We start from the raw sequence: 22,150 nt of genomic DNA on the forward strand, positions 1-22,150 counted from the left end.
CTGACGAATTGAGGGTGTAGTTTATGAGGCCACATAAGCAGTTGCTGTGTAGGCAAGAGGGATTGTAACTACTTTAGAAATTGGAGCAATTTTCGGAGGACTTTGCACACAGGCTCCAATAAATATCTGAATTATGCGCAGTATGGATTGCAATGCACTTATACTGCAGTTAATAGTTGCACTTCTACTATAGTTAATAGTTGTAATCTGACTCTGCAAATCCAATCCTCTTCATTCTCAGCCAGAAACATTCAAGGTAAAGAGGGAAGAAGCCATAGTCGCTCCAATAAATTTTCAGAGATCTAAGATCAATTTTTTCAATGACGGGTATGATCATTCTGATGAATGAAGAACATATGTCAAGAAATTGTATTTAAGATTTTCACGAGTAACAATGATGCCAAGCTGCCAATTGTAAATGCTCACTAGTCACTAATGGGGACACTATAACAGCAACGAGATGTTTCAAAGCCAACAGCAGCCGATATAAGCTGTCCAACGCACTACAGGAAATTTTAAACCGCAAATGGAACAAATCATCATATTACTATAAGCAATCACATCTCAAAATCCCAAGTACTCTCAGCTGTTAACTTTGGCAACATCCGTTGATTGCGATCCTCCTCGGCTAAGTTGTAAGATGCTGACACCTGCAAAGAATAGAACACCATCATTACTAAGTCTTTACTCAAGAGTAGGAGGCTCATCATTAGATAATAGTTATATAATTACGTTTGAGGTTGAAAGTTGAAACAAAACAACTTTAAGTTATACCTGAATCATACCTATCAAGCTAAAGATAAAACTACTTCCTAAGAAAGCACTTGAAGCAACATGTCAAAGTTCACAGAATGTCTCGACATACAAATTTGCTGAGTAATAGACAGGTGTTTTATCATCTAACATTTGATTGACGGCCAAGTGTACAGATATTAGTTAGACGCACTGAGCTCCATGGAATTGAAATGAAATTATCACTCAAAGAAGTCCTTCTACACCACAAGCCACTGCCGCTTCTGCAATTGAGCTCCATGGCGTAGAAATAAATCACGCAAATGATGTTATTACTCACCAACTATTCAATCAAATCCCACCACTAGAACTCCTATAATGTCGTTGAATGTCGAAACTGTCACAATGTCAGCCCCTATAATCCCCTACTGATTATCGAAACTGTTGCTAGAACTAGAAATAATCTAATCAAACCGGCCGCCAAAGCATATCAGGGAGCCAAAATTTCAAGTGCATATCCTCTTCATTCACAGGCAATTACTTCAAACACTATAAACCATCACCAAATAATAATGACTATAATCAAATGACACGCAATTGCTGTATAAGACAGTCTAGCACTCAAGTTATTCGAAAACACATAACTCGAAACTTCGAATTTCTGCCCAATTAGAGATGAGCAAACATAACAAATTTTTCAATTACCTTGAAAGAGCCGTTCATTTTGGAATTCCTGCTCCATTCAAGCCCCAAATGCTTGCTCGAAGTCTGGTAGCTCGCCCTGAACACATCATCACCATAAACCCTCCTCGAAACCGCAAAGTCCCACGAGTTCTTAGCCAAGTCATAGCTGGGCTCGAACGTGGTCACCCCACCGTGCACATAGCTGTACTTCAACTTCCCGTTCCCCGTGCCGAGCACGTGATTCGCGGAGACCTTGTTGGCCGTATTAAGCACCAGAGTCCCGTCCAGAATAGTCCGGTTGTCGCCTTTGCTGTGTATGTAAGTCAGATTCAAGGGCTTATCTACAACCCTAACCGTGTTCATGAACTGAAACCTAAAGTCCTGCACCCAAAAAAGTCAAATCGGAATTGAAGAAATTTGATTGGGAGTAAAAACGGCGCCGTTTTGGAATTGGAGTGTACCTTTTTGGGGACGTTGTAGTCGACGATGAAGACGCCGGGTTTTTCGACGGCGAGAACCAAGCCGTTGAGGCTGTGGCCGCCGAAGACGGTGGCGTCGGTGAGAGAAGCGCGGAGCTTGACGTCACTGGCGAAAAAGGCGACGTTTGCCGCGGCCGCGCCCTTTTCGGTGCCGTAGCTGCCCTTCATAGACGCCTTCATCGTCGTCATTTTGTCTTAGAGGAAGAGCTGATGTCGAGGGTTTTGTTCAACTACAAATATTTTTTTTTCACTTTTTAATTTTATTTTACTAATTTGATGTTAAGGTTGGGTGGGTACACGTGTCATATATACGCAAATGGACATATCTGTGCACTACTACAAAGTATTATTCCCTTTCCCGCCAAACAACAATTGGCGCGAGGTTTGTAGCTTTTCTAAATCTCTCTCTCCCCCAAAATTTCGTGTATCTTAAATTCAAAACCTAGCCGGCTCCATTTTTAGGGCTCAAATCTCAGTTTTATCTTATTACTCACTTTCTACTCCCTCTCTCTTTCTCTCTCTCTAAACAAAGCAGCTTAGCTTCCTCCAGATCTCTCTCTCTCTCTCGTCTATTTCAGCTCAGATTCGATTTCTCGGGGACTTTGAAATTTGAGTTGTTTTGACTCAGATCCGGAGGCGCTGCGGGAGTTTTTAGTCCTCCGGACTCCGGTGAGTTATTTCCAGCTTCAATTTTTTTTTCCACATTTAGATCTGTGAGATCTGGGTTCAGGTTTTGTAGAGATATGTTACAGATCTGTAATAGTTAGGGTTTATATATTATTATTAAAAATTGTATGTTCTGATACGGGAAATGTGATTGTAGTTAAGGGCGACGTGAATTGAGTCTGTTCCATGTGAATTAGCGACATTTGTTTGTGTGCTTTAAGAGTGTTGCATTTTCGTAGTTGTCAGGTTGATTTCTGTTTGTATGTTTGGAGCTGATAATGAGACCGTTGTTCATGCGCAATCGATCCTGGGCAATTTGTTAGAGAGTTTGCATTATCAGTTACAGTTTTCGGTTTGGTATGCAATTGCAAAGGCTTGGCAAACATCAAATCCAAACTGTTTCATTTTTATGATTATTTGTTATGGTGGTTGGTGGTGGAAATTAGTTGAAAGATAGCTTGTATACCATTTACTGTAGGTGTTTGGGTTGTTGCTCTCGTTGTGTTGGATCAATAATCAATACTAGGTTATGTTTTTGTTAAACTTATCGCTTCTGTGGATAGGTGCTGGTAACAGTTATATGATTTCCGTTGTTAGCTTACATAGCACATGATAATGCACATTTCTCTTTTGGCATCGGGCTGTCGCAGTTTTTATGGTGCTATGCTAAAGTACGTCTTTGCTGCAGGGAGAACATCTTAGGCGGCATAGTAACTTGTCCTCTAGCAAGGGTAAGAGAGTGATATATCTGATGGAGTTAAGAAGCCGCATCCATTTGCACTTCATTAGGACTCTGACTGGTGGTGTAGTAAAAAGAACACTGAATGTGACTCGAGGAAAACCAGTACTCAGATTCAAGAATGTGAAAGACATATGCGAAGAACTAGATGCCAAAAATGGTCATTTGTTTCCAACAGTTCCACCAAAAGATGAATTTCGTGGCTTGCATACTGACAGTTCTAGGGTCAAGACTGAAGGAATAGGTACAGGTTATGTTGGAAATATAAAAATCAAGAGTGAACCTGAGGTTTCTGGTTTTGATAGTAATGATGGAGGAAACAATGATTTGGATTGCTTTGGTGATATGACACTGAAGCAGATCAAGCAGACATGCAAGACCAAGAAAAGAAAGCGTTCAAAGTCCACTGATTTGAGTGAACAATCACAAACGTGCTCTCCTGTTAAGCAAGAGTATCCAATGTCGGAAGCTGATGAAGATTCTGAACTCCTGGAGCCTCTTAGTAAGTTGAAATCTAAACTTTCAAAGAATGCAAAGGTCAAGACTAAACGCAAGCGTATGAAAAAGGGTGCATCTACCATCTCAAGTGAGCAGGAGCTACTGCAATTCAATCAGGTTACAACTGAATGTGAGAGGGACATTGAAATAGATGTTCCTCAGCCTGGTTGTTCAGATGTCGAGACCACTGATGATACCTCTTTGGCTTATGGAAATATGGTGGGTGATTATGGAGCAGTGCCAACTGAACTCCCTATGAAAGCTGCTAAAATGCCAACTTCTCCAACAGATGAAAATCAGAGCTGCATTGTATATGAACCATTTTGTGAAGATATGGAGTATGGTCCTATCCCACTTCAGATTGTAAGCAACTCAGGTTGGGATATAGTCGAGGCAGATGATACAGAGAGAATCAGTTACCAGTATCTAGATTACTGGCCTGCACTAGAATCTAAGATTCAAGGATATCTTACAGATTCGGTCCACCCTCACCTCATTGAAGCAATGTCTTCAAATGACATTAATTTCACTGAGGATGCAATGTTATGTCAGATTAACAGGGAGACCGAAGAAGATCTATTTCGGTGCACGGAACCTATTAAAGGATCTGATACATGTATATCTGATGCCTATAACAAAGATGATTTACCTTCTAATCAGAAAACCAGTGCTGACTCTGTTGGTGGTTGTGACTTGGGCTCTGGTAGCAGTTTAGCGTCTGTGGTAGATCAAGTTTCCTTGGTGAAGGAAGAGGAGGAGCAATCCCAATTGTCTGCATGTGCTGATGCAAAAATAAGCTTGTCCCCTGAGGTCATATCATGTGAGGCTGGTGACGAGCGTACATCAGCAGCTAGTGGTGGGTACTTCGAGCAGCAGCATCCTCAAAGGCTGTTCCAAACAAGAAAGGTACATAGTGGCTATTGAATGTTTATTTGCCTTGAATATATCATGCAGGCCTCTTATCATAATTGTGTCATACGCAGGTCATTTCACCAGCTTCCCAAGAAAAACTGTGCAAGGCTATGGAGTCAATTGATATACAACACGGACATAGCTGTAAGTTATAGAGTTCTAGTTTGTATTCTTCAGACAGTTGGAATCTTATTGAAATATAAAATTTCCCAAGAAATTCTTTAAGATGTCATGTTTAGGATACTATAAAAGTGAATAGAAATTCATTCTTGAAAGATAAATTCTCCAAAAAATTCTTTAGGTTCTCAAAATTCAATTTAGTTACATGGTTCCTACATTTTTTAAAATGATTTTATCTCAGGTTCTTTGAATTCGCTTTTGTTTCTCTTTTCCTTTCATGCATTTAATTTTGGGTTTGTGTATTTCAGTGTGCAAGGGAAAACTATATTTTGGAAAACAAACTGACAGTAAAACCCATGGAGCTGAAGGACAACCTAATCAGATCAGAAGACTTAAGTTCTGTATTACACAGCAAACCATCATAAATTCGAAGAATGAGAAGATTAGTTCTCATCCTAGAGGCATCCCTAAAGCTTTGAATGGTTCTTCAACTCCACCACCACGTTTTAGTACAGGGTGTACATCCATTCGAACCTGTTCAGATAGTGCCATTGCATTCTCACAACGCCAGATGCATGACATTCAATGTATCACAACAAAACTCACAAATGAGTTGCAGATCATGAAGGAAATTGCTGAAGAAAGATTAGTGTCCCGACCCTATTCTACTACATCGCTGAAATACAATGCTGATGAGGTATGCATTTTTTATCTTTTTTATATACTGTTGATCACCTTATCTGTCTTACCCTTTATAATGCAGTAGTATCAAGTATCTATATTTTATATCCCGTAAATGGTGGCAGGTTAGAATGGCCATTCAGAATGTAACACGAGTTGAAGGTTCTGCTAAGAAGTTGCTCTCAATGATGTCAAGGGACTGTAGCCGATTCTGTAAAATCATGGTTTGCTCCTTGGCCTATTTTCATTGTTCTCTTTTGGGAAGCAATGCGATTGCCATATGCCTATGCTGTGGCATCATTTTGATTTTGAATTATGTATTGCAGAGAATGGCCGATCAGAATGCTTCTAATGCTCCTAAGGGCGTTGCAGACAATCACATGAAAACAACTGTTGTAAACAAGGAGAGGAAGATCACCTTTGCCGATGAAGCTGGGGAACAGTTGTGTCATGTTAAAGTTTTTGAGAATGAGATGATACCATCTTCCGCGATCGATCCGTCTTTAAAACAGGAAGTGCTGGTTAAATGACATGAACGCTTGCCAATTGACTTGTTCTAGGTGTACATCTTTGTATGAGTGAGGGGCACCTTAATTTGAGTTTTGACCCCTTTTATTGTTCTCCCTTCATTTTTCATTCTTTATTTACTGAAGATCCCAATATGCCTGGGCTGTATAGTATTTGAGTCTTTCAATGACCAGAGTTTTCGAGTGATCTGCATTCACATCCCCATTTTGGTCTTTACGACCAAATTATTCATCATGCTTCTCTCGACAGTTCCTGTGAGTCAATTGCAGAATACTTCAACCCGAATTAGAGTGTGGTAGCATAATACAAGCCTTTTGGGATATGAATCAAAGCCATTTTCTAGAATGTTTTGGCCAAACTCAATTCCACATTTCCACCCAAAAGTAATTATCTGGTTTTAGGTGAAGCGAGAATGGAGCGAGTATGAAGGGGTCTAGTAGCTATGAAATTATCTACACTTGGATAAAAGAAAAATGGAGGGACCAGAAACTAATGCAAAGAATTAGCAAAGGGCTAGCCGGTAGAATAAGAGTTGAGTCATCAATGTCAAAACTTTGCTCCTACCTACATTGTCGCTTGTACAAGGATGCAACTGCCAAGAGAAACCAAAACTCCATATAATGAAGACTTAATGTAACAGACGCATTAAAGTCATTTACCATTGCCAATCACAACCAAAATATTCACATAAAATTTCAGGTTACGAAGATTTTCACAGGATATTAATTTGGTGAATGGGTGAAAAAACGGAGGTCTACTTCCAATTCTGTAGGATAAGTCGACAAAATCAGACGGGAATTGCCATGCCTTTCTTTGCCATGCTATCCAAGATGTCATTGAGCGCTTGACACAAGCCAACAATCTGCAGATACATGAGCCAGAGGAAGACTTAGAAGAGTCAAACAAAACAAAGATATAGATAGACCGAGTGTGAACAACTAAAGGTAATGAGGTTGGGCAAACTAGCCAAAAGGCCTACAGAACAAATAGGTCTGAGGGCACATTTTTCACATGCATATCAGTTTCTGAAATAACTTTTGACACTAACAATGAATTTACCTGTTGATCCCACTGTTGCAGCTCTTCGGTGTCATCCTCAAAATGTATGACAGCTTCAACCTGTTGATCGAAATTTTCAGATAATGCTAAGATATAAAGAGAGATAAAAACATCATATTGGAGGCCTACTGATGGTCATGACATGAGTTAGGAGATTCATACCTGATCAATAGATCCCCTCATTCTGTCCTCATATATCATTCTTGAAGCAATCTTCTCAGCCTGCAAGACACATTGTGAATCCCTTAGGAAACATAAAGAATAGTGATGGTAACTGAAAACGATGTAAGGCATAGCAGTAATCTGTGATAGATGAAGCACAAGTCACAACAAAAGAGGCAACCGGGCAACAGATTAACAAGACTGTACCTTTGGAGGCTCAATTCCCAGCAAGGTTCCCAACTCCTCAAAACTGCAACAGAGTCTGCCATAAGTAACTGAACCGACCCGCTAAAGTACAATAAGTAAATGGACACCAACAGCAACTTATAACTAACCTTATATTTGTGTAAAGTTTGCTAGCGCTAAGAAGATTATGTTCAATCATTGCACGATCCAAGACTGTAAAATTGTCTGGCAGAACAGCTTTCTGTTGAAAGAAGACATGTAAGGATTCAATGAAATGGGAGCATGCAGATCCAACAACTGATATAGAGAAGAAAAGACTAATAACCTGATGCGGCTTTAACTCTTCAGCAAAGGCATCAATTTCTGGTTTCCTCAAAATTCTCTCCAAGTACACCTAATAAGCATAGATATCCATTAAGGATACAATCCAGAGAGAAACACACAGTAACAAAACCTCAAAGACCAAGCCAAGAATACTTTCACAAACCATGTGGGTTAGAGAGAGAGAGAGAGACCTTTTGAAGTATCGGATAAACTTTCAGCTTTGAACATCGCTCATCCTGAACCAAAATTACAATGTATCACCATACTGTGAAAAGGAAAAATGTATCATCATGTGCACACACGCAAACCAAGTAAGAAATTTACTTTGTATAAAGTGGCAAGAACACGAGACCGTTGGGGTCCTGCAGCGGCCAAAATTGTACATGTAACTGCAGCAGATAGAGCTTGCTGCAGGGCTTCCTCATCAATCTCTCTGCAATAAATAAAAGGACAAATTAACTATGCAGAAGAAAGTTTTTGCCAGAATTAAGATCAAATCTTGACATACTCATCTCCTATTTGCCTCTTCTCAATCTGAGAAATGTCATAATAACGTAATGCTGCTTCCAGAAACTTCCTCTTCAAATCTAAAATCCTCGCATAGCAAACCTGTAGAGATACATGGGGACAGGGTAGCAATTTCACAACTCTAAAAGCCAGCTGAATTGAATGCAACTACTTTCACTGAATGATCAACGATGTCAAACCTTATACTGCAAATTCAATACTTCATGCTGACTGCTGCTAACCAAGAATGAAGCTTTGTTGATAAATGCTTCTGCATTGACAGCATCATCATCCTACAAAATGAATTTTTATTATTATAAGTGTGTGTGTGTGTGTATAAAAATCACACCTTTTGAAGTATGTTCATATCATAATTTGGCTTTAGTACCAATGGATATCAAGTGATCTCTTTCCTGAATGAGTAAAGCACTATTGGACAACTTCGACGGGGATGTCTACCAGTCACAGAGCATACAAATCTTATTTGCTCCAATATCAGCACTTCCAAGAGGTCACAATAATATATATCTGATGATAGTCTTTGTCCTTTCTAAATGCTTACATCCACATGTTACATCATTCACATTATGGATATCTTTATAACACAGTAAAATACAGAAAGTACCGCCTCCGCATCACTCCCTGTGCGGACCACCGTCCATGAACCCTCTATATGCAGACAAATCTAATGTCTATTGTGCTATCTTATAACTGAGGGTTTTGGCAAACCAAATAGCAGCACTAAACACCACTTGAAAACTACACATTTGTGGGGGGAGAGATAACACATACCTCAAGATACAGGCGAGCCACTTGAACACACTTTGCTAACTTGAACTTGTCATCAATCACTCTGACCAGCAAAAAAAAGGTGTGTCAGTAATTCCTACAGCCCACTCTTACAATAGAAAAAAATATATTCTCATACCTCATTGAAGAATCAAGATTAATTCCACTGAGCATCTGAGCTGCTTTTGACCACTGCTGCTCAGACTCGTACAACTCTGCCAGTTTTTCCCTTATTACCAAAACCTGCAACCAAAACAAAGTACCTTCAGAATCAATAGAAGCTCAAATTGAATGGCACGCAGTCACAACCTTCCTAAATGAATCAATCTGTCTCCGAGAAATCTCTACATTCTATATTCACAAATGAAACCATCATATCTCGCGGCAGGTTGCACATAAATCTATAAATTTTCTAAACTCAATTTAACACGAAACTCCTTAGTATTGCTTCACATTGTGCACCCTTTTCCACTGACCCCTTAACCTAAACTACTTAGAAACCCTAGAAGATTATACTACATTGTTAAGTTGTTAACATATAAAAAACACATAATTATCCTCTCAAAAAATTTAAAAACACATAATTAATACACACGAAAAGGTCGGAAAAAAAAACCCTAAGCATGCCGATTATAGATTAACGCACTAAAAAAAGGTCGAGAACAGGCACCTGTTCTTCAAATGAAACGCTGCGAGGCTGAATCTGAGCAAGGGTATAATGGGCAATCTCCTTCTGCGACTCCGGCGCCAACCGCCCCAAGTCCTGCGCAAAACTCTGCAACAGCTGCCGCGAAACCACCAAGGGGACGTCGTCGGACAACACTGAAGAGCCGCGAAAGGTTAATACGGTAAAAAAAAACCAATTTTGGGGGTAAAATCGAGGTTAGAGTAGAGTCGGTAAATTTTACTGTGATCTATGAACTTCTTGGCCGGAACGACGTCGCTGGAGGAGAACACAGTGGAGAGAATGTGCTTGTACTGCTCGATCTTCTGCCTCTGATCAGTGATCGCGGAGGCTTGGGCGAAGGCTCCTTCCATCGCTCTCTGGACTTTTTGTTTTCTTCTCACTCTCGCTGTGATTGAAACCCTAAACCCTAATTTTGGAGTTGATTTTGAAAACGGTGGAGTCTGGTTCTGTAATTCTGGGATTGTAGACTAACTCTATTGTAGGAGGAGAGGTAGTAGCTGTTTGTAACCGAGCAAAACGCAGCGTTTTATGAAGATGAAGGAAAAGCGACACGTCGCAATTGTAGAATGATTATTATTTATTTTTATTTTAAATAAAACCGGATCCGTTCAACCCTTAATTAATGAAACTACTGAATTCTTATAAAAAAAAACTTATGCAAAAAAACGTGAAATAATATTAGAACTATTTATACTAAACCGGTACTCAAACAAAGACAAATTAGTAAAGAGTCATCTAATTATCATTTATGCTTTAATATAATAGTGATATAACCGAAATATTACTCGACTACTACTAAACATTATTACAAATAATATAATTTTCTCACTATATCGTCGTTGGAATATTAATCAATCAACACTTATTTTCATATTATCATTAAGCGGAAATAATTAATTGACAAAATAATGAACTCGCGACTAACTTAGAGGTGATACTGCACGCTAAATGCACAAACAGACACAAGACTTAACTAGCTAACAATAGAAAGATTTATTACTCTAAACTTGAATATAAATGAAAGATATGAACTTGAAACTTATTACTCTATATAAGCCTATACAACTAATATTTGGTGGTTCAAGTGGAAAAGAGCGTGTTCCCCTTAAACAAGGTCTCGAGTTCAAGCCTTGTGAATTGAGCAATCAGTGTTAGGATAGCTTCTCCGCCATAACTCGGTGGTTCGACGCGGCTCAAATGTATAGTCATCTCCCAAAGAGCGATGTATTTCCTGAGAAGTCAAAAAAAAAATATGCCTATACAAGAATTTGTACTTGTAACATTGTCGAAAAGAATACACCATTAGATCAAATCTCATCGGAAGATCAATAACTTGTTTCCACCGGCCACGGCATAACGGTGTAGAAAGGAGCACGGCAGACCGCCACGTGGAACAGAGCAAGGAAGTGTATAAAATCAAAAAGAAAAATCTGGATTTGTTTTGTTGCTTTTCTCCATCACTCGGAACTCTGGTTAAATTGGCGGCGCATTTTCTCTCTATCAAAACCATTCTCCACCCTCAGGCCGCTCTCCTCTGCTCTGCTTCGCCTGAAAACCTAGCTCGGAGCAACACATCGCGATCTTCTCTAATCGCCGGAGATGAACGACTCAGGTAAGTCCAACACATCACGATCATAGTAGGTGCTTATTCCAATTCCACTGTCACCGGTTTCTGGATTCTTCAATTTGTTAATAGCATTTCATGTAATGATGCTTCGAGCTTTTATATATTTCACTTGAATCTCTCGGAGAATTAACTGTTTCCCTTCTCTTGTTAATATGCTCGATTTTGCTTGTAATTGCCTGAGCGTTATCATCTGTGTTAGTGTTAGTGTGTTTGATTTCGCGTGGATAATCGGCGAAGGCTTTTGACTTGATAAGCTGTTGGAAACTTGGAATTTTACGTCGTTAGGGTTTATGAAATGGTTTTGTTCTTTGGAGGTAGATGATACATGAATCGGTTTATGAATTTTCAGGTGATTTTACAGATTAGTTTTTAAGTTGAATTAGACTAAACATTTTGAACGTATGGATACATGAGGAATGAGTTTATACTGTCTGAGTTTTACTGTAGTGAATTACATCTTATCCATACAAATCACCTGTATGCTTGTTTTAGCAATTACATTGTTATTGACTGAATAAAGGAACTATAAGGTCTCTTGATTGTGAATCGTATCGGCTAGGACATCGTTGTTAGGGTCTAAGTAGAAGTTATTGAGGTTCTATATAAGAATCTCAATTTCCTCTTACTTTCAAGGAACCAAATCATGTAGCAGAATTGGATTACATGGGGACTACCTGTAGTTTTTAATTTTCCACACCGACTTATTTGAACATAATCAATCTGCATCTGAAAATCTCTGACTTACTTTTTTAGTTATTTTGAATGTTGATGAATCAGGAAACCCACAGGATGCGGATGTTCCACCTGTTGAAGGTGTAGCAGGAGGAGGGACAGCATATGGATGGACTGATGGTCGTTTTCAAGGTTCCAATCCACTCAAGGGATCAGTTGACCCTACAGAGGTTCCCACCGCAGATTTAGTGCATGTATGGTCCATGCCAAGCACAGCGAATGTTGGACCACAGGAAATGCCTAGACCTATGGACCCTGTATGTGTGATTCCTTGATTTTTATTTAATGGCGTGTCTTGGTATCTTCGTGTATCTGTACTGTGAATTACATGAAAACTGATATACATGATATACGCTTAACTTATTTTTCATGGCATGGTTTATTACCTCACCACCAGAAGCTGTTACTGTTGTTTTTGTCCATGTAATTGCTGCTACAATGCATAGGAGATACAAAAATTGCCAACAACATCATCATTATCGCTGTTTAATGTCTATAGTTTTCTGCTTCTAAATTTCGCTTATTTGAAGGTTAATCTTCTGGCTGCTAGAAACGAGAGAGAAAGTATTCAAGTTGCAATGCGTGCGAAAGCTTCCTGGGGTAGTTCTGGAATTGCAGGGGTTGTGCAGGTTCAGTGTAATGATTTATGCTCCTCAGCTGGTGATCGGTTAGTTCCTTGGAGTGATTTTCTTTCTTGAATGCTTAGAACTACTCTTTCAATGTATAATCTCTTATATGATGTGTGTAGGATGGTCGTTGGACAATCATTAAAGTTGCGTCATGTAGTGCCCATATTGGGTGTTCCAGATGCTCTTGTGCCCCTTGATCTTCCTGTCAGTCAAATAAACCTATTACCAGGGTATTGTCTTCAACAGTGGTTTGATAGTTTTATATTTGGTGTGAATGATTAGTATATGACAAGTATTGCAAGCGACTGACATCTCTCTCTCTCTCTCTCTCTCTCTCTCTCTCTCTCCAGAGAGACAACCGCAGTTTGGGTATCCATTGATGTTCCTAGCGAGCAACCCCCAGGTCAGTATGAGGGGGAGATCATCATTACTGCGACAAAGGCAGATGCAGAGTGAGTCTTTCCCATATTCAATCTTCTTGAGTGTTGTTTTTGTATTGGTGGTAAATTCTTGCTGTCATGAGCTTTTGAGCCATTCAGTAGTACACTTCCTATCCCTCTGCTGTTATATTTACAAGGATGTTTTTACAGTCATTGATTCTGATTTGGTCCAGGACTTCGGCCCAATGCTTGGGCAAACCTGAGAAGCTTCAACTCTACAAGGAACTTCAAAGCTGTCTCAAAACTCTGGAACCAACTGATAGGAAACCAGTGGATGAAGTGGTTGGGTTTCAAATTTAATTTTTCCAGTGTCTTTTTATGGAGCTGCTAATAGCTGTCCATTTGAGCATGTGCCTTTTGCTTTACTTTTAGGTGGAAAGAGCGAAATCTGCAACTACATCTTTAAGAAGTGTTCTTCTATCTCCAGTGTTTTCTGAATTCTTCTCGAGTAATAATGGGTCAGTTGATATGATGGAGGAAGATGTTATTTCCAACCTTTCAGTACGGGTGAAGATAAATGTGACAGTTTGGGACTTCATTCTTCCTGAAACTCCCTCACTTCCAGCTGTGTTTGGTGTATCCTTTATGTTGATAAAAGTGATACTATATGCGAACTCAAAGAATTTTTTACTTAAGTTATAGATAATTGTTAATGGGAAAATGATTTCTCAGCTAGAAGATTATACTTTGGTGTGAGGATATATGCAGATTTTTCTTGTGACAAAGACCAAGTCATTGTTATGTCCTGTCTCTGTTTGGCTAGAAATCTGACCATACTTCTGAGAATGCATACACATTCGTTAACCAAATTTTAGATATCTGATACTGTAATTGAGGACCGTTTTGGTGTTGAACATGGGACTGCAGAGTGGTATGAGGCATTGGATCAGCATTTTAAGTGGCTTCTTCAATATAGAATCAGTCCATATTTTTGCCGTTGGGGTGATAGCATGCGTGTATTGACGTATACGTGCCCTTGGCCAGGTACTCGTCCATTTTATTTTATCCTCGCAGTGTACTGGTTGTCCAGATCGCATTAGTGGCTGTATCTGATGTGGTTCCCTCTGTCTTTCTGTGATAGCTGATCATCCGAAATCAGATGAGTACTTTTCAGACCCACGATTAGCAGCCTATGCCTTGCCATATAGTCGAGCTGTCTCTGGGTATACCGCTAGCCATCCAAGTTCCTTCTCTCAGGTATATGTGTGATGATAACTGATGATATTCTACCCATTTGCTGACCTGCCACAGTGGTGACGCAGCGAAGGAGTACTCACAGAAGCAAATTGAGATATTGAAGACAAAGTCTCATTGGAAGAAAGCATATTTTTATTTGTGGGATGAGGTACGATTACTATTACCAAAATACCAGGAAAGTGAGAGTGCTCTTGTACTATACCACACCCTTAGTTCTACCTTAAATGTTTTGTAGTCTCCTTCAGTTTAGGTAAAATTTTCATTAAGGGAGCATTACACATGACTTATGCAATACCTCGACATTAGTGGGTGACCATTAATTCTTGGACACAAGGTGTCCAGGTGACTATATCTAAGCAAAATGATTTAGCAGTATATTGATGTACATGCAAAAATATATGGCAGCCTTTGAATTTGGAGCAATATGAGTCCCTCATCAACTTGGCCAAAGAGATCCATGCGTATGCTCCGGATGCTCGTGTCTTAACTACTTACTATTGTGGTATGAACTCTCTCCTGCCTGACAACTGGATTTTGATTTTAATCATTTGTATAAGTTCCATGGTTTGTAGTGTAAAGAGGTCACACTCACTTTTTTTGGAAGGATTACTGGACCTAAAACCAATAATTTGTCCTCTTTGGACCAGATAAATTTGGTATTGTTTATAGATGTTCTTTTTTCTTACTATTGCAGGGCCAAGTGATGCCCCTCTTGCACCTACTCCGTTTGAGGCATTTGTTAAAGTTCCCAAGTTTCTGCGACCACATACTCAAATTTATTGTACAAGGTATTTGCTGTCTTATTGTGCTCAGTGGGCACTTTTCACGATCTTTTTACTGAAAAGAAACTAAAAAGATCAAAATACGTGTGGTATATGACTTTTGCTCTTCCCTCTAAGCAACAAAAATTCTGATAATACTTCGCTAAGTTAAAGGTGAACTTCCTCTCACTTATGATTCATTGATTCATATCAGAAATTGGTGAATGTAATATAGATTTACCTCTTAATATTTAATATGATGGGTTCTGCCACTTTCTTGAATTCATGTAATATATTGGTGACAGTAACTTGTATTGTATGAGGAACCTCATATCTGTGTGGCTAAACACTTGGGTGTGTAGCTTTGTCAGTGTTTTCTGGTGAATTTTGTGTACAGCGGCAGTTCTCTATGCTAGTTTGAGACTGAGTGCACTGTATATGGCATTTTCTAATAATACATAAAAATTTGTCTAATATTTGCAGTGAATGGGTGCTTGGGAATCGAGAAGATTTGGTGGGGGATATTATTGCAGAAATTCAATCTGAAAATGGCGAGGTGATGCTTTTTTGACTCATCTAATTTTTCTTGGGAACATTCCCAAATATTGTTATGTTTTGTGTTATTATTGTTCCCCATTTAGAGAATAGCAAACTTCTAGTGCATGATGATGCTTAGTCTACAATCTGCACGTCTCCAAGATCAAGTTGTGACTCATCAATTATTTATATTTTTTCATTTTGTTCATGATATTAGTTTGTTATACTTAGTTCTGCAGATTTATGAATCATATGTATTGTTCTATGTTACACTTAACATGGGAATAAGTGTTGCCTAGAACACTGATCATTTGAACGGATTCATCTGCTTGTATTCATTCGACCAGAAATTAAAAAAAAAAAAAAAAAACCTCACGCATGTTATTGGGAGTTACAAGCATGTGGAGTGTATGCCGTTGCAAAAAGGCATAGCATGTGTGTACGGAAACAACACCTCCACTTATAGCCACTGTTGTTTCATGGTAGATTTTGGATATTATCAAATTTTGGATATGACGATGAATCTTAACATCAAAAGTTATAATATGAGATGTCAGTCCCACGAGATAGCTCTTGTTGACTTGACAAATGCATTATGAATATACATTTTCAACAGTTCTGTTTGGATATCTAGTTTCAAGTTTCCAACACTTTCCCAGTCTTTTCCTTCTGAACACAATTGACTTGGGGGATTTTGTAGGAATGGTGGACTTACGTGTGCATGGGACCATCTGACCCCCATCCCAACTGGCACCTTGGGATGCGAGGTACACAACATCGAGCTGTAATGTGGCGTGTGTGGAAAGAAGGTGGAACAGGTTTCTTATACTGGGGTGCCAATTGCTATGAGAAGGCAACTGTTCCTAGTGCAGAGGTATATTTGTTGGCATCCAGATATTCATTGGTTAATGAAACCGTTTACATTTTACTGAAGTAGAATGTGCCTGAGCAGATAAGATTTAGGCGTGGTCTCCCCCCTGGAGATGGAGTTTTGTTCTACCCTGGTAAGGTGTTCTCATCATCAAATGAACCTGTTGCTTCAGTCAGACTAGAGCGCATCCTTAGTGGATTACAGGTCAGGGAAACATAAAGGCGATTTTATTTGTTCGTTTATCACTTGATTCCTCTTTGAATTCCCTTCCCAAGAAAAGGCGATTTTTATTTGTAATTTATTGTTGATTTGTCATATCTGTGGGTTCTTTATCAGGACATAGAATATCTCAGACTCTATGCTTCAAGATATGGTAGAGACGAAGGGCTTGCTCTACTTGAGAAGACGGGGTTGTACTTGGGTCCTGAGCGGTACACGCATGAGCATTTGCCAGTTGATCTAATGCGGGGTGAGATCTTTAATGCATGTCGGTCTTGAGAGAAGGCTATACGCATGAGGCCAAAGGACATAGTGTACAGGAATGGATCTTTAAGAATGCTAAAACTTAGAAACCAACACTGTTACATACCTCATAGAACAATTGCAGATCATGATAGACGGTTCATTCTCCGCTCATTGTGCACTTTCCTCATCTGAACAGAGATCCAGATCTTCCTTTTCCAGCTGAGGGGAACCCTAGAATTTACTTGGTGGATGAAATTTACTACCCGACTAGATCTCAGAGTTACTTGTAGTTGTCACTACTGTAATAGACATGTAGCTTTTTGCCATATCCAACTGGCTTAGCATTTAGCATTCCTTACTTTCAGCAGCGTTTGTGGCATATCCTTACTCTGGACCCCGTTATACGTTGTAAATTTCGTCAGAGTCTCGGAGTTTTAATCTTTCTGATAGTGGTTTCTAGCCCCGAGTGGTTCCGTAGTTTAACTCTTTACTGTTGCCAACAACACGACACTACCTATTCATGAAATCTGAGTAAGCTTGCCTCAAGTTGGCTGCAAAGCTACTTGGCCCCTACAGGGTGGTTTCGCCTGAATACTCTAGGATACAGGTCGGATATGCCGGAATATGGGAAGATAGGTCCGACCACAATGGATATTATGGATTAGCACAAGTAGGGTGTAGGGAGTGTACAGACCCAAAAAAAAAAGGGAAAAAAGGGTGTAGGGAGTGTAGATATGGGATCTATAGAGCCCATAACACTGTGGGTATTCAGTATTGATAGGAAGAGGGGCATACAATGGATTCAAACACGTTCTCAAATCCCTGCAATCTTCTTTTTCGTATCATTGCTTCTTTGGTTCTTTTCCGTTGATTAAATTAGTAGGCTATCGACTCGTGCATTCACAAAGGAGCCAGTATCGAGCCCCACAGACCCCCAAAAAAAAAAACCCGCTAAAGCAAAGCAAAGCAAAGGAGAAAATGAAAAGGGGGCCAAGTGAAAATGGAGATTCAATGTGGACCTTTTGCAGCACATATTGGAATCAGAAAAGTAACCAAAAGATAATCAACTTAGTGATGATTGCTTGTTGTTGGTTGAACTATGCATCTCAATTTTTCTTTTTGATATAATGAAACCTCCTTGCTACCTTACAGCTGTATATATTTTGCATTCTTAATTTTAATCTCTAGTACTATAATTAGAAGCGTATAACAGTTTTCTTAAAATTTTAAAATCTCTAAAATGATCATGTTAAAGATAAAAAATAAAGAGAACAATTATTATGTGGGAGAAATAATATGATAAATATACAAATTAAAGTAAAGTAAAATTAAGAAAAAAAAAACGTAGGAAAAGTATGAGATATCTTAAAATTAAGTGAAGATTATTGATAGTAAAAAGTAGATAAATCAATACTAACTATTTTTTATGAAGTAATTATGTAACGTAAAAATTTACACGAGTATATATTAGTTCTAATAACTGTAAGAAAGTCCATAGTAACCAACTTCGATAAACAGTGTAACAAAATTATAGATAACGAAATGGACAAAAACTCTCATATCCACACCTATTAGTGTTCTAATTAGCCAGGGCGAATAATCCATGCGGCACAGCGCCTACAATAAATACATTCCCAGATTGCAGTTTTAAACATATATATATAAAAGATAGTTTAGTTTGAATTTGAAATAGGTGGAATTGATCAACATTATAGGGTAAAAGCCTCCTATGGTACCTGATGTATGACTACTTTGACAATTTGGTACATGATCTATGAAAATAGACAATTTGGTACATGAAGTTCTCATTTGTATTTCATTTTGGTACTTATGTCAATTTTGATAATATTTTCAGAGTTATTTTCGTAATTCTAGTTATAAACTCATTAAAACCACACTTAAATTCATTTTAATCTATTTGATGGTAGTTTTGTTATAATTATACTAGTATTCTATATTTATATATATGCGTAATGGATGTGGATGACATATATTTTGGAGATAAATAAGAGACAACTTGGTGATGATATGAAATTATGAAGCAAAATATAAAATTAAGGAATTAATGACTAAAATGACGAATATAACCCTAAAATTATGATTAAAAGTAATAAAAGAGAATATAAAAGAGAACTTCATGTAATTAATTATTTGTTTTCATAAATTATGTACTAAATTATCCCAATAACCAACACCAGAGAATAATTTACCCAACATTATATGAATTGATCAACATTATTTGTTTGCTTTATCATTCCGGTTCAGCTAATAATCATTTCAAGTTTTAACAAAGTCTTCGTTGCAGCATCTTTGTGGACTCTGTTTCCCGTCACATCTAGGTTTCCTTCTCAATTAGTCTAGAAGAAAAGCAAAACTCTCATCCAACACTCAAACCACCCTTTTCCCCTCCCACAACAGTAAAAATACACCGGTGAAGTTTCCCGCCTCTAGTTTTTTATTGGCTAAACCCTATGGACTGTGCTCTGCCAATGGGCGTGCTTTATCTAAATTTGCATACTATATACCTAATATACAAAAGTAAATGACTCACTTACCTTTTATGGCATCATAATTTACTTCTTAAGTCAAAAACGCATGGATAAGTGATTTCCTAAACACAATCATTCCAATTTTGATATCATTGGTTGGTGAATTATCATGCGTTAAGTTGGGTTGAAAAACTGATCTGTTTCTGCTCATGATCCTGTGTAAAAACTTCTTTATTTGGTAACTTATAACCACTATATTATATACAAATTTATACTTAGTTTGATTTGAGTTAGCATTATACTTCAATTTTCAACACAAGTTTGCATGGAATCACTAAATAATTGAACATAATTTTGTTAGATTTGAGTCCCAAGTGAGCTTGATTTGGGTCAGAGCTGGGTTTACACTGAAACAAAAAGAACCAAACGCAATCAAACTAATAATAAGAGGTGGTTTAGTCCGCCTTAGGCCTTAGCGCCTGAATCAAAAGGCCTATTCACTTAAGCCAAATATAATACAACGCTAATGTTTGACTGACTCAGTCTGCACTTTGCAACAAACTTTCTTTGGTATTTGGCCTAGTTCTGAGTCCTGACTGCATTGTTTTCTTCCTAAATTGGCTTTAACATAAATAAATGAAACGGAGCTAGCTTTTAATAACATATTAGGTGGAAGCAAATCACCTGTGCCCAATTTCTCTATGCCAAATCTGTGTCATCAATAGAAATTCGACACGTGGAATTCCACTAAACTTAAACCAAACAAAACTCTAACTCTGTTAAACCCAGCATTCAACGCCTTTTCTTCTTCTTTTGATCTCCAGCCATGAAAGCACTGACCTCAAATCTATATTTTGGGCTTGGCGATTCAATCTTTTATAGATCTTTATATTCACCTTCTTCCTTTTCAATTCATCATCTACTGTACATCTTTCATGTTCTTGCCTTCTGAATATTAGATGACCCCTCCTTGGATCCACGACATGTGTTATCCATGAAACAATCACAATTCCCCTCAAGAGTCGAGACTTATTCACACACTTTCCCTCGACTGGTTTCCAACAATTCACAATGTAATACATAATCCATGACCTTTGTCTATAAACAACCAAATCTTGCTCTTGGCCAGCTAGGGTCGGGGCTCATTTGAGGAAAGCTTGATCAATGCCAGAAAATCAGATCTGATTTCCTGAAATGGGTTGAGAAACCGGATCGAATTTCATCTTCGGAGAAGGAAGAAGGAAAGGTAGAGTAATCGTCGTTCTTGTGCAAAAACTAAAGATAATAAAAAGCTAACGGAGTTAAACTTCGGTTGGGTTTGTCAGTATGTGTTAAGTAGAAGTCCCCCGTGTCGAATCTCGATTGAAGGCACATGTTTGGTACAGGGGAACTAGGCACAGGTGATGTGCTCCCATATTAGGTGGGCTTCAGTTCTGAAATTATATATCAATAAGGACTCAAAAGAAAATCTTCTTAAATTCAATAGTAATTAATTATGACAAAGTCACAAAACTGTATTAATTGGGAAAATCTGGGTTGAAAAAATAGTTATATCATGCAACTTGTTGCTTAATAAAATATATTTGTCTTAAAATATCCTCACAACAGGGTTCAGATAATTTGTGTCATTATGGGTGGAAGGAAATTATTAATCACTGGCGTGACTACTTGTCGAAGTATTAAACAAATGGGGTGCTCTGCATCTGGACCGTCCACGTCATCATATGATAATGGGTCCCATGTGTTGTCCACGGCCCGCAGGCAGTCCACTCTCTGTGTCTGAAAATCAATATTGAGAGTGGAAGGTCCGATATGCCCCTGCCCGGAGCATCATTTCTACTTTTGAAAAAAGATGGTGGCCTATTTCGGGACTTAGGGTCTACCCGAAAAGACAAAAAGGGTCTTTTTTGGCAACACAAAGCTGATTATGTATCAAAATGCGATTTCCAATTTTTCCATATGCCCATGTCCAACCAGACTTGACTCACTTGAGTAGGATGGCCGTGCGCTGAAACTCTTATTAGTTAAGATTCATAAGCAGATAATATCAGACGTACACCCAAAAACATTGCTTGAAAATGTCACAAAAATGTCTTAGAGCGATAAAATCGACCAATTTTTATGACCCGACCGTCTTACAAAATAAACGAACACATAAAATGAATATATCGTAATCTTCTTCCTAACAGTGCATCGTCTCCTCACATCGAACACATAAAACCATAGAGGAGAACACATAAAACGAACACATATGCCCAAATTCATACTGATAGAATATGAGTAGAAGATCATGAGAAGAGAATTGCAACTCATATTGAACCATAGAGGAGATCAAGATCATGATGCTTAGCACAATGGAGGCGCAATGCATGATACAAAGAGCTCTCAATAGTGGCAGACTGGAGCACGTGCACGTAAGGTGGGCAAGCACCTAATCAGCCACGAGGGGGCAGCAGTGACATTTGGCAGGCATTGGTAGTGTACCAGTACACACTGTTTGATAGTGATGGACAGATGAGTATAGACGACCATAGAGCCCAAAAGACCAGAGCAGGCCATGGGTTTGAAAATAAGAAAATTACTAAACACAGGGCTTCGCCCTTGGCAGTGAAAAACAAACACAATCGTGCTCGGCTACGCAGTAATTT

At 38.6% G+C, this 22,150-nt stretch overlaps 4 protein-coding genes across 5 annotated transcripts; 2 read left to right on the plus strand and 2 right to left on the minus strand.

Moving 5' to 3' along the window:
* Positions 1-385: 385 nt before the first annotated feature.
* Positions 386-2,124, minus strand: LOC126783635 (outer envelope pore protein 24, chloroplastic). Its single transcript, XM_050509140.1, has 3 exons — positions 1,878-2,124; positions 1,438-1,797; positions 386-650 (listed from the first exon to the last, which is right to left on the minus strand). Exons 1-3 carry the CDS (start codon positions 2,082-2,084, stop codon positions 558-560), a joined length of 660 nt encoding a protein of 219 aa, XP_050365097.1. The 5' UTR covers positions 2,085-2,124; the 3' UTR covers positions 386-557.
* Positions 2,125-3,254: 1,130 nt separating this feature from the next.
* On the plus strand, positions 3,255-6,195 carry LOC126784408 (uncharacterized). The gene is made up of 5 exons (XM_050509873.1): positions 3,255-4,704; positions 4,782-4,854; positions 5,139-5,527; positions 5,637-5,735; positions 5,838-6,195. Exons 1-5 carry the CDS (start codon positions 3,313-3,315, stop codon positions 6,039-6,041), a joined length of 2,157 nt encoding a protein of 718 aa, XP_050365830.1. The 5' UTR covers positions 3,255-3,312; the 3' UTR covers positions 6,042-6,195.
* Positions 6,196-6,632: 437 nt separating this feature from the next.
* LOC126782859 (COP9 signalosome complex subunit 4) lies at positions 6,633-10,205 on the minus strand. The gene is made up of 14 exons (XM_050508188.1): positions 9,975-10,205; positions 9,737-9,888; positions 9,206-9,309; positions 9,070-9,130; positions 8,478-8,570; positions 8,279-8,379; positions 8,095-8,203; positions 7,962-8,006; positions 7,772-7,840; positions 7,596-7,687; positions 7,468-7,510; positions 7,261-7,320; positions 7,099-7,158; positions 6,633-6,901 (listed from the first exon to the last, which is right to left on the minus strand). The coding sequence occupies exons 1-14, from the start codon at positions 10,102-10,104 to the stop codon at positions 6,827-6,829; spliced, it is 1,194 nt and encodes a 397-aa protein (XP_050364145.1). The 5' UTR covers positions 10,105-10,205; the 3' UTR covers positions 6,633-6,826.
* A 1,000-nt stretch (positions 10,206-11,205) lies between these two features.
* On the plus strand, positions 11,206-17,454 carry LOC126782534 (uncharacterized). Of its 2 annotated transcripts, none has more exons than XM_050507791.1 (16): positions 11,206-11,366; positions 12,135-12,370; positions 12,644-12,780; positions 12,862-12,972; positions 13,093-13,194; positions 13,356-13,464; positions 13,555-13,758; positions 13,998-14,166; positions 14,264-14,345; positions 14,434-14,527; positions 14,785-14,881; positions 15,074-15,167; positions 15,624-15,696; positions 16,378-16,551; positions 16,630-16,752; positions 16,885-17,454. In XM_050507791.1, the coding sequence occupies exons 1-16, from the start codon at positions 11,354-11,356 to the stop codon at positions 17,044-17,046; spliced, it is 1,980 nt and encodes a 659-aa protein (XP_050363748.1). In that variant the 5' UTR covers positions 11,206-11,353; the 3' UTR covers positions 17,047-17,454. The 2 variants fall into 2 exon arrangements, with proteins under 2 accessions (XP_050363748.1, XP_050363749.1); XM_050507792.1 differs by having other exon boundaries at positions 12,159-12,370; positions 16,885-17,453.
* The last annotated feature ends 4,696 nt before the right edge of the window (positions 17,455-22,150 follow it).

The sequence above is a fragment of the Argentina anserina genome, chromosome 2, assembly GCF_933775445.1.
Source record: "Argentina anserina chromosome 2, drPotAnse1.1, whole genome shotgun sequence".
Lineage (NCBI taxonomy): Eukaryota > Viridiplantae > Streptophyta > Magnoliopsida > Rosales > Rosaceae > Argentina > Argentina anserina.

Coding starts and splice junctions, on each gene's coding strand:
- LOC126783635 (XM_050509140.1), bottom strand. CDS start 2,084: ATGACGACGATGAAGGCGTCTATGAAGGGCAGCTACGGCACCGAAAAG. Junction 1,798..1,877: donor ACTACAACGTCCCCAAAAAG/GTACACTCCAAT, acceptor TTTTGGGTGCAG/GACTTTAGGTTTCAGTTCAT. Junction 651..1,437: donor AAATGAACGGCTCTTTCAAG/GTAATTGAAAAA, acceptor TATTCTTTGCAG/GTGTCAGCATCTTACAACTT.
- LOC126784408 (XM_050509873.1), top strand. CDS start 3,313: ATGGAGTTAAGAAGCCGCATCCATTTGCACTTCATTAGGACTCTGACT. Junction 5,528..5,636: donor TGAAATACAATGCTGATGAG/GTATGCATTTTT, acceptor AAATGGTGGCAG/GTTAGAATGGCCATTCAGAA. Junction 5,736..5,837: donor GCCGATTCTGTAAAATCATG/GTTTGCTCCTTG, acceptor TATGTATTGCAG/AGAATGGCCGATCAGAATGC.
- LOC126782859 (XM_050508188.1), bottom strand. CDS start 10,104: ATGGAAGGAGCCTTCGCCCAAGCCTCCGCGATCACTGATCAGAGGCAG. Junction 9,310..9,736: donor GCGTTTCATTTGAAGAACAG/GTGCCTGTTCTC, acceptor TTTTGGTTGCAG/GTTTTGGTAATAAGGGAAAA. Junction 8,571..9,069: donor TGGCTCGCCTGTATCTTGAG/GTATGTGTTATC, acceptor TTCATTTTGTAG/GATGATGATGCTGTCAATGC.
- LOC126782534 (XM_050507791.1), top strand. Junction 13,465..13,554: donor GGAAACCAGTGGATGAAGTG/GTTGGGTTTCAA, acceptor CTTTACTTTTAG/GTGGAAAGAGCGAAATCTGC. Junction 13,759..13,997: donor CACTTCCAGCTGTGTTTGGT/GTATCCTTTATG, acceptor ACCAAATTTTAG/ATATCTGATACTGTAATTGA.